The 12,154-nt window shown below is 40.5% G+C and overlaps 1 protein-coding gene across 1 annotated transcript in view; it reads left to right on the top strand.

The window, feature by feature from the left end:
* pms2.L (PMS1 homolog 2, mismatch repair system component L homeolog) overlaps positions 1-12,154 on the top strand; it is a 67,448-nt gene that overhangs the window by 44,264 nt on the left and 11,030 nt on the right. The window contains exons 2-7 of the mRNA XM_018236441.2: positions 4,834-4,973; positions 5,250-5,336; positions 6,904-7,006; positions 7,140-7,323; positions 9,927-10,097; positions 11,295-11,392. Coding sequence (XP_018091930.1) covers positions 4,834-4,973; positions 5,250-5,336; positions 6,904-7,006; positions 7,140-7,323; positions 9,927-10,097; positions 11,295-11,392 — 783 coding nt within the window. The remainder of the gene's footprint in view (positions 1-4,833; positions 4,974-5,249; positions 5,337-6,903; positions 7,007-7,139; positions 7,324-9,926; positions 10,098-11,294; positions 11,393-12,154) is intronic.

Raw genomic sequence — 12,154 nt, 5'->3', positions numbered from 1 at the left:
GACTTAAGTCAAGTCACATGACTTCAAGTCACAGTGGCGGTACGGGTGTATTGGGCCGGCCGCAAATACCTTTACTACATGTCACATGATACAAGCCACGTGACTTTGAAGCCACGTGATGTTCCAAGCCACATGACTTCAGCACATGACTTCAAGTCAATGGCCGGTATGGGTGGGTATTGGGACCGGCCCGCAATGACTTGACTACAGAGTCAATGACTTGACTACAAGCCATAGACTTGACAACACAGTCACTGACTTGAACTGACAAGTCATGTGAATTGATACTACAAGTTCACATGACTTGACTACAAGTCACCATGACTTGAAGTCAAGTCAGCATGACTTGAAGTCAAGTCACATGACTTCAAGTCACTTGGCGGGTACTCTGGGTGCATTGGGCCAGCCGCAAATGAACTTTGAACTACAGAGTACATGAACTTGACTACAAGCAACGTGACTTGAAGCCACGTGACTTGGATGCCACTGTGACTTCAAGTCACATGGCGGGTGACTGGGGTTATATTGGGCTGGCCGCAATGACTTGACTTAAGTCACATGACTTTTCTTGAAGTCCATGACTTTCCTTCAAGTCACATGACTTGACTTCAAGTCACATGCTTGAAGTACAGTCACATGACTTGAATTTACAAGTCACATGAACTTGTCAAGTTCCACATGACTTCAAGTCACATGGCGGGTACTGGGGTTGTAAGTGGGCGGCCCGCAAATAACTTGACTAGCAAGTCACAGTTGACCTTGACTACAAGTACAATGCAGTTGACTTCAAGTCAATGACTTGACTTTCAAGGTCACATATCTGATTGACTTCAAGTCACAGTGAGCTTCAGGTCAAATGACTTAAGTCAATGGCGGGGTACTGGGTGTATTGGCCTTGGCCAGCAAATGAACGTTGACTACAAGTCACATGGACTTGACTACAAGTAACTGACTTACAAGCCACGTGACTGATGCACGTGACTTGATGCCTCGAGACGTGACTTGATGCACGTGACTTCAAGCACATGGCGGGTACTGGGATATATTGGGGGCCTGGCCCGCAATGACTGCTACAAGTCACAATGACTTGAACTACAAGTCAACATGAACTTGACTACAAGTCACATGACTTGCCACAAGTCACATTGAACTTGACTACAAGTCACATAGATTGTACTACAAGTCACATGACTTGACTACAAGTCACAGTGACTTGACTAAGATCATGATACAAGCCAGGTGACTTGAAGCCACGTTGACTGATCGCTACGTGACTTGATGCACGTGACTTCAAAGTCACTGGCGGGTACTGGGGTATTACTTGGGTCTGGTCCGGCAAATGACCCTTGACTGTCAAATCACATGATTGACTACAAGTACATGAATTAAGTCACATGACTTCAAGTCACATGACTTCAAGTCACATTGGCGGGTACTGGTGTATGGGGGCGGCCCGCAAATTAACTTGACTACAAGTGACATGACTTGAATACAAGTCACATGAGTACCGAGCCACGTGACTAGAGCACGTGATTTCAAGCAACAAATGACTTCAAGCCACATGACTTTCAAGTCACATGGCCCGGTCCGGGTGTATTGGCCGAGCCCGCAAATGACTTGACTCACAAGGTCAGATGACTTCAAGTCACTATGACTTCAAGTCACATGACGTGACAGTAAGTCACGATGTACTTGCAGAAGTCACATGAACTTCAGTCACATGACTTCAAGTCACAATGTCACATGACGCAAGTGACATGACTTCAATGTCACATGGCGGGTACTGGGTTGTATTAGGGCGGCCCGCAAATGACTTGAGCTACAATCACATGGGGGTACTGGTGTATTGGCTGGCCGCAAAATGACTTGAAATACAATATGCATGACTTGAATCAAGTCAGCATGACTTGACTACAAGTCACTTGAACTAAAAGTCACTTTGCTCTGCTGTTGAAGCTGTCTGATACTTTGCTGATATTGGTGACTTACTGAAATGCATTGTGGGTTTGTTAAAAAGTTTTATGACTTCCATTCAATGCGGGTACTCTGTGTATGTGGGCTTGACTATATGTCACATGACTTGACTTGAAGTCACATGACTTGAATTGAAGTCACATGACTTGAATTGAAGTCACATGATTTGAAGTCACATGATTTGAAGTCAAGTCACATGACTTCAATTCACATGACTTCAAGTCACATGGCGGGTACTGGGTGTATTAGGCCGGCCCGCAAATGACTTGACTACAAGTGACATGACTTGACTTCATGTCACATGACTTGAATACAAGTCACATGACTTGAATACAAGTCACATGACTTGAATACAAGTCACATGACTTCAAGTCACATGGCGGGTACTGGGTGTATTGGGCCGGCCCGCAAATGACTTGACTACAAGTCACATGACTTGACTACAAGTCACATGACTACAAGCCACGTGACTTGAAGCCACGTGACTTGAAGCCACGTGACTTGATGCCACGTGACTTGATGCCACGTGACTTCAAGTCACATGGCGGGTACTGGGTATATTGGGCTGGCCCGCAAATGACTTGCCTTCAAGTCACATGACTTTACTTCAAGTCACATGACTTGACTTCAAGTCACATGACTTGAATACAAGTCACATGACTTCAAGTCACATGGCGGGTACTGGGTGTATTGGGCCGTCCCGCAAATAACTTGACTACAAGTCACATGACTTGACTACAAGTCACATGACTACAAGCCACGTGACTTGAAGCCATGTGACTTGATGCCACATGACTTCAAGTCACATGGCGGGTACTGGGTGTATTGGGCCGGCCCGCAAATGACTTGACTACAAGTCACATGATTTGACTACAAGTCACATGATTTGACTACAAGTCACATGATTTGACTACAAGTCACATGACTACAAGCCACGTGAGTTGAAGCCACGTGAGTTGAAGCCACGTGAGTTGAAGCCACGTGACTTGATGCCACATGACTTGATGCCACATGACTTCAAGTCACATGGCAGGTACTGGGTGTATTGGGCCGGCCCGCAAATGACTTGACTACAAGTCACATGACTTGACGTCAAGTCACATGACTTGAATACAAGTCACATGACTTGACTATACGTCACATGACTTGACTACAAGTCATATGACTTGATTTGAAGTCACATGACTTGAAGTCAAGTCAAATGACTTGAAGTCAAGTCACATGACTTGAAGTCAAGTCACATGACTTGAAGTCAAGTCACATGACTTGAAGTCAAGTCACATAACTTCAAGTCAAGTCACATGACTTCAAGTGAAGTCACATGACTTCAAGTCAAGTCACATGACTTCAAGTCAAGTCACATGACTTCAAGTCACATGACTTCAAGTCACATGACTTCAAGTCACATGGCGGGTACTCGGTGTATTGGGCCGGCCCGCAAATGACTTGGCTACAAGTCACATGACTTGAATACAAGTCACATGACTTGAATACAAGTCACATGACTTCAATACAAGTCACATGACTTCAATACAAGTCACATGACTTCAATACAAGTCACGTGACTTCAAGTCACATGGCCGGAACTGGGTGTATTGTGCCGGCCCGCAAATGACTTGACTACAAGTCACATGACTTGACTACAAGTCACATAACTTGAAGTCACATGACTTGAGTCGCATGACTTCAAGTCACATGGCGGGGTACTGGGTGTATTGGGCCAGCCCGCAAATGACTTGACTGCAAGTCACATGACTTGACTACAAGTCACATGACTTGACTACAAGTCACATGACTTGACTACAAGTCACATGACTTGACTATACGTCACATGACTTGACTACAAGTCATATGACTTGAATTGAAGTCACATGACTTGAATTGAAGTCACATGACTTCAAGTCACATGACTTCAAGTCACATGTCACATGACCAAGTCACATGACTTCAAGTCACATGGCGGGTACTGGGTGTATTAGGCCGGCCCGCAAATGACTTGACTACAAGTCACATGACTTGACTTCAAGTCACATGACTTGAATACAAGTCACATGACTTGAATTGAAGTCACATGACTTGAATTGAAGTCACATGACTTCAAGTCACATGACTTCAAGTCAAGTCACATGACTTCAAGTCACATGACTTCAAGTCACATGTCACATGACCAAGTCACATGACTTCAAGTCACATGGGGGGTATTGGGTGTATTAGGCCGGCCCGCAAATGACTTGACTACAAGTCACATGACTTGACTACAAGCCACGTGACTTGAAGCCACGTGACTTGAAGCCACGTGACTTGAAGCCACGTGACTTGAAGCCACGTGACTTGAAGCCACGTGACTTGAAGCCACGTGACTTGAAGCCACATGACTTGAAGCCACATGACTTGAAGCCACATGACTCGAAGCCTCATGACTTGAAGCCACATGACTTCAAGTCACATGGTGGGTACTGGGTGTATTGGCCTGCCCTCAAATGACTTGACTACAAGTCACATGACTTGACTACAAGTCACATGAATTGACTACAAGTCACATGACTTGACTACAAGTCACATGACTTGACTACAAGTCACATGACTTCAAGTCACATGGCGGGTACTGGGTGTATTGGGCTGGCCCGCAAATGACTTGACTACTAGTCACATGACTAGGAGCACCTTCAAAACTAAATATAAAAAAATCAGTTTGGATGGATTTCAGTGCAGAAGTCTGCTGGAGCAGCATTATTAACTGATTTGTTTTGAAGAAAAAAAAAATGTTTTCCCATGTCTGTATTCCTTTAACATCATTTATTACACCTATTGCATGCCACAAATATACAGGTACTAACTTTAGTTTCCTGTCTTTTGAAGCTCTGAGCTTGCCAAAGCAATCAAGCCTATTGACCGCAAGTCCGTCCATCAGATTTGTTCTGGACAGGTGGTCCTGAGTCTTGCCACTGCGGTGAAAGAACTCCTGGAGAACAGTATTGATGCTGGTGCCACAAGCATTGGTGAGTCTTTATCGGGTAGCAGTAAATGAGAATTATTTCTATTAGTATTAATCATACACTTAAGTTCATTCAGTTGTTGGTCTTGTGTAAAGAGGGTGCATAGGCACTATCTGAGCTGCCAACAATTATTGATATATGTATATATAAAGTATAAAATATATGATAGGTAACTTTGACTTTAAACTGTACCGAGGCAGGGACTGATGTAAAAAACTGTAGAATATGTTGCCACTATATAAATAAAGAATAATCATGTATTTTAAATCTCTGTTTTAGATATAAAACTTAAGGAGCATGGCGCAGAGTCTATTGAGGTGTCAGATAATGGCTGCGGTGTTGAAGAACACAATTTTGAAGGTTTAAGTAAGTTCAACTATTTTATAGAAGATGGAAGAGATACTAAGAGTGACTTATTTTCCCCTCTCTCCTTATATTTTTACTCTTTTGGGAGGACTACCTTTATGGGTAGACCCTTATACCTTGTTTTGTCATGGTAACAAAGCCAGAGGCTATTTTTTCTTTCTACTTTTAATTGGGCACAGTAATCTACATGATGGATTTTGAAAAGGACTTATCAGCTCTCTTTTAAACTACAAGCTCTCATCGAGCAGGGCCTTTATTAACCCCAGTTATATTTATGTTAATTTTGTACAATTCTGTGGGATATGCAGATGCCTTATACATACATGTTCATATTTATTCCTAATACCATCTCTTGATTCGTGCTCCACTGCCTACACAAGAAGGTAAACAGGGGTTATGGTTTCAGAGGACCCGAACGATTTTGTTCTGTGTCTTTGTGGGTAAAGCTGGCCATACACGGAGAGATCCGCTCGTTTGACGATGTTGCCAAATGAGTGGATCTCTCCCTGATATGCCCACCTTGAGGTGGGGAATAACGGGCTGATCCGATCATGGGCCCTAGGGCCCAAAGATCAGATCCTAACGAATGGGAACAGGCGGTCGATCGCTGGACCACATCAACGAACAGATCCGACGGGATTTTTAGTCCCATCCGATCGAGAGTCGGCCAGATCTCGATCGGGGAAGCCCCTCGGGGGCCAATAAGCTGCTGACTCGGTCTGTCGGCAGGTTTTGTCGGCCCGTGTATGGCCACCTTAACAGTCCGACTCCGCTACATGTTGTATGTGAACCACTGGTTGGGCTTCACTAGTTTAGAGGCTATAGAAAATATTGGCCTAATCAAGTGAAGGGACTCTGCTGTGTATCCTCTCATTAAAGGGGTTGTTCACCTTTGAGTTAAATTATAGTATGATGTAGAGTGATATTCTGAGACAATTTGCAATTAGTTTTCAGTTTTTATTATTTCTGGTTTTGGAGTTATTTAACTTTTTATTCAGTGGCTCTCCAGTTTGCAATATCAGCAATCTGGTTGCTAGGGTTCAAATTACCCTAGCAACCATGCATTGATTTGAATAAGAGACTGGAATATGAATATGAGAGGAATAGAAGGAGGAGTGATAAAAAGTAGCAATAACAATACATTTGTTGCCTTACAGAGCATTTGTTTTTTTTAGATGGGGTTGGGGTCCCCATTTGAAAGCTGGAAAAAGTCAGAAGAAGAAGGCAAATAATTCAGGAACTACAAAAAAATAAATAATATAGACCAACTGAAAAGTTTCTTAGAATTAGCCATTCTATAACATACTAAAAGTTCACCAAAAGGTGAACCACTTCTTTAAAGGAGAATTCAACCCGTAATAAAAAAAACCCCTCCAGGTAGGCTGTAGGGTTGGGGGTCTACCCAGGGTAGGGGGGAGGGTTTTTTTTTTTATTACGGGTTGAATTTTCTGTTAAGAGCAATGATTACAGTCGTGCTCAGTATTGTATTATCTAATCATGGTCAGGTTACACTTATGTAGCCCTTCATTTTGAATATTGATGTATTTTTTCCCATTTGTTTTCTTAGCCCTAAAGCATCATACATCCAAGATACAGGATTTCTCTGATCTTATTAGTGTGGAAACATTTGGATTCCGTGGAGAGGCTCTGAGCTCCCTGTGTGCATTAAGGTAATTCACTTTTATTTCACTTCCTATAGTCCTTTCTGATAACCATACATGTATACACTACACGTATATTTGTTATTCCAACTCATATCTGTAATTTTGGGGATCTCACACCTTTGTCATTTATTTTTTATAGCGACCTTTCCATTGTCACCTGCCACAAGACCGCTAAAGTTGGAACTCGTTTGGTTTATGACCACAATGGCAAAATTATTCAGAAAACTCTGATGTCTCGACAGCAAGGAACAACAGTCTCCCTGCAGCAGCTCTTTTACACACTTCCAGTGCGACATAAAGAATTTCAGCGAAACCTTAAAAAGGTAACCGTGGCAAATTCAGCAATCGCTCAATGTAAAGATTTTTAAAGGGGTTGTTCAGCTTCGAGATAACTTTTAGTATGATGTAGAAAGTGATATTCTTAGACAATTTGCATTGGTTTTCGTTTATCATTTGTGTTTATTTAGCTTTTGCAGCTGCTCTCCAGTCTGTAATATCAGCAATCTGGTTGCTAGAGTCCGAATTACCCGAGCAACCACACCTTAATTTGAATAATATACTGTAATATGAATAGGAGACGGCCTGAATTGAAACATGAGTAATTAAAAAGTATCAATAACAATAATTGGGTAGCCTTACAGAGCATTTGTTTTTAGATGTGGTCAGTGACCCCCATTTGAAAACTGAGTTAGAAGAAAAAAGCAGATCATTAAAAAACTATATAAAAATAAATAATGAAGACCAATTGAAAAGTTGATTAGAATTGGCCATTCTGTAACACACTAAAAGTTATATTAAAGTTGAACCACCCCCTTTTTGTTTTGTGGGTAGAGACCACAAACTCTCTAAAGCAAATTGAAAGGGTTTTTAAATATCCTAACTTCAACAATATTGTACCAGGTTTCTGCAATTAATTTTTTCTCCATTAAGATTACTGAACTTTGTATCCATTTAGAATTTAAAAGACCAGTAACATTAAAAAAAATTTTTAAAAAAATTTGTTTTCACTTAACGAAAAAAAACCCACCAAGGCAGTTTTAACTTTAAATGCGCAAAGTCTTTATTAAGAAATTACTTACCGATTCTCTGCTTGCGCTCCTCTTCAGACAGGGCGGCAATCCAACGTGCAGCACTCGATTTCTCCTCCCTGCCTTCTATAGGAGATAGCCAGGAAGGAGAAATCGAGCACCACACGATGGATCAATTATTCACTTTGATTGATTTTTTTTTAGAAAATTTATATTTCAAACATACGACTGGTATGGGATCTGTTATCCGGAAAACCATTATCCAGAAAGCTTTGAATTATGGAAAGGCCATCTCGCATAGACTACATTTTATCCAAATTATCCAAATTTTTTAAAATTATTTCCTTTTCTCTATAATAATAAAACCGTACCTTGTCCTTCCTTATTGGAAGCAAAACCAGCTTATTGGGTTTATTTAATGATTACATGTTTTTCTAGTAGAACTAAAGGCTAAAATAGAATAATGCTAAAAATGCTGTATTTTGTCTACTAAATATAAACATGAACTTACTACGCCAGAAGCATAATAAAACAAACGATTTATGCTTTCAAAGTTGGCCACAGGAAGTCAGCATCGTGTAACTTTGTTAAACATCACTTATGCTCAGTGTGGTCTGGACTTCAGTTGGGAGGTTAAGCTTAGACATCATCATAAATTATCAAAACAAGTCAAATAATATCTGCCATAGAAGCCGATACAGCAAGTCTGATTAATACTCAGAATATACAGACTGCACTGGGTCTCTACACGGTCGCAGGCTGCTCTACAGGGAAACAAACAAAGCTGCTCAAGGTCAGGGAAGTAAGGTGGAGGGGGCTCCCCCTGACGTTTGAAAATATGATTGTTTTCCTGTAGAGCAGTTAATGACCGTCTGCAGCTGTCAGAGCAAGTAAAATGAAGGGGGAATTTCACTGCATACAGTCAGGTTTCTTATAAGAATGGTAGACATTTTTCAATTAAAGTATATTGGAGATGGATTTCTTTTTCATTAAAGAAAGTAAAAATTGGATTTTATTTTTTTGCCTTTACATTCCCTTTAAGGTACAAAGGATCCAAATTACAGAATGATCCGTTATCCAGAAAACCCTAGGTCCCAAGTTTTCTGAATAACTGGTCCCATACCTGTAGTTTCATTTAAACAAATTCATTTATTTCAAATGAAATGCACCAGATTATTTCAAGAAAAATTTCATATAAAAGAAGTTCAAACAAACCAGTTTATTTTTAATGGCCAGGTTTATTTCACAAAAGGTGATTTATATTTAGAAAATCAATTTCAAACTAACCAGCTTGTTTCAAACCCCTCCGTTTCTATCTTGGTTTCAAACTCATCCGTATAGAAAACAGGTTTCAAACAAACCTGCAAACTGGTACACTTCAACATATTTTCTTTACAATAAACTGGTTTATGTCAAATAAGTTTGTTTCAACACAACCAATTTGTTTAAAAACAACATGTTTATTAATGGCAGAACGGGCACCTTATTTAAGAAAAGGAGAAAGGACATTATTTTGAGACTTTGTATTCAAATGTTTCATTGAATAAACCCATATTGAAATGCTGACTAAAGTCAATCGTTCTAGTTTAAGTGATGTACTGTACACAAATCAAGGACATGCATACATGCTTGGTTAGCTCAGCCGTAGAATGGACAGAGCTGTGTCACTTCTTCCGATTATAAATAGAATCAGCATCAGGTGATCAGTGAGTGATCACTCAAAACATCACTGAATGGTGGCTCAAGGTAAAATATGTTAAAGGCTGATATTTACCATGTATGCTAATCATATAATGGACCACTTATTAGAATAAGTTTTTATACAGAGCATATCGTTTTTTTGAAATATATTGAGTACCATATAAACATATTTGTTTTTTCTTTTTTACTTTGTAAAGGAGTTTACCAAAATGGCGCAAGTTCTTCAGGCCTATTGTATCATTTCAGCGGGGGTTCGCATAAATTGTACGAATCAAGTTGGTCAGGGTAAAAGGAACCCAGTGGTATGTTCCAGCGGCAGCATGAGCAGCGTAAAGGAAAATATAGGAGCTGTGTTTGGACAGAAGCAGGTAATACCAATAAATCAGCACTGCTTTCTTCTACAATCTCTATGCCTTTCCTTTATATTTGTGATTGCCTGTCATTTTCCCTCTCCCTAAACTGTTTCACTGCCATGTTCTTTCTGCCTTCCATCCTGATCCCTGACCATTTACATTCTCTCTGTCCCTTCCCCAGTCTTTCCAATCCCCACCCCGATAATAATAATGCTGCCTATTCCATGTCCCATATCAGGGCTGGGGGGGAGAGAGAGCAGATAGCAAAAGAGAGGAGGTGAAGAGAGTGACAGAGGGGAGTGAACTCAGACTAGGAGTAGGCAGAAGACCCATTAATTAGGGATGTACCGAATCCTTCTCGAAAGATTAGTCCGAATACCGAACCGAATCCTAATTTGCAAATTAGGGGTTGGAAGGGCAAAAAATTTTTACTTCTTGTTTTGTGACAAAAAGTCACGTGATTTCCCTCCCCCTTTCTAATTTGCATATGCAAATTTCAGTTCGGCCTGGCAGAAGGATTCGGCCGAATCCTGCTGAAAAGGCCGAATCCTGGCCGAATCTCGAACCGAATCTGGGATTCTGCCTACCCCTAGTTCTGGCCCTGCCCATAATGCTATCAATTCACCTGTTCCAGGTTCCCCCGTGATGTTGCTGGCCAGCCCCACACCCTACAGGCTTATAAGAGTCTGTTGCAGAGGCCGTATGTGAATCTTCACTTTAGTCTTCAAAAGTATTTTTTGCTGCAATACATTTGTCACCACTGCTTGTCCTACAGGCTAATTGTTCTTGCTCTCTTGTTTCTGTAGAATCATTGTATGTGATTTTCTTCAATATTTCCATGGGCTGCACACAATAACGCACAATATGAAAAGCATGCCTTAAGGCAGTGATCCCCAACCCCTTGGATGTTGCTCTCAGTGGCCTCAGAGCAGGTGCTTATTTTTGAATTCCAGGCTTGGAGGCAAATTTTGGTTGCATAAAAACCAAGTGTCCTACCAAATAGAGGCTCCTGTAGGCTGCCAGTCCACATAGGGGCTACCAATAGTCAATCACAACCCTTATTTGGCACTAACTAGGAAAAATGTTCATGCTTGTGTTGCTCCCCAACTCTTTTTACATCTGAATGTTGCTCACGGGTGGAAAAAGGTTGGGGATCCCTGCCTTAAGGTGAATATTCCCATCTGCATTTCTTATTTACATTTCTCTCTTCAGTTGCAAAGTCTGATTCCCTTTGTTCAGCTGCCTCCCAGTGAAACAGTTTGTGAAGAGTATGGACTAAATCATGAAGCTACACCTCACGGCTTTTACAAGTAAGGGATTTAAATACCGTGCATTACAGTACAGCAAAGCACAATGCAGAAAAGTTTCTTCTTTGATCAGGCACTGGACTTAAAGGAACAGTAACATCAAAAAATTTATGTTTTAAAGTAATAAAAAATATAATGGTGTTACCTTGCACTGGTAAAACTGCTGTTTGCTTCAGAAACACTACTATTGTTTAAATAAATAAGATGCTGTGTAGCAATGGGGGCAGACATTCAAAGGGAAAAGGCTCAGGTTACACAGCAGATAGCAGATAAGCTCTGTAGAACATAATAGTGTTATTGGTTATCCATTATTTAGCCTGTGCCATATAGCCTTTTTTTCAATTTCTGCCATTGCTACACAGCAGCTTATTTATATGAACTAGTAGTGTTTCTGAAGCAGACAGATGAGTTTACCAGTACATTATATTTTCATTACTTTAACACATTCATTTTTTGGTGTTACTGTTCCTTTAACACCTGCTTTGAGAAGGGCTGCCATAGCAACTGACTTGCATCTACTGAATCACATTCTAATGCCATACCCTGCTTATTCTACACCAAAGCAAGTGTTAATGTGCAACTGCCTTGGTGAATTGAATGCAAGTTGAGATATAGATATATATATATATATATATATATATATATATATATATATATATATATATATATATACACATACATACATACATACAGAAAGCAGGAAAAAGCTGTAGCCAATACAAGGGAGATTATTTGAAATTACCAAATATAAACATACATTGACCT

This window comes from Xenopus laevis, chromosome 9_10L (genome assembly GCF_017654675.1).
Source record: "Xenopus laevis strain J_2021 chromosome 9_10L, Xenopus_laevis_v10.1, whole genome shotgun sequence".
NCBI classification, from domain to species: Eukaryota; Metazoa; Chordata; class Amphibia; order Anura; family Pipidae; genus Xenopus; species Xenopus laevis.
This window is presented reverse-complemented; position numbering and strand designations above follow the sequence as displayed.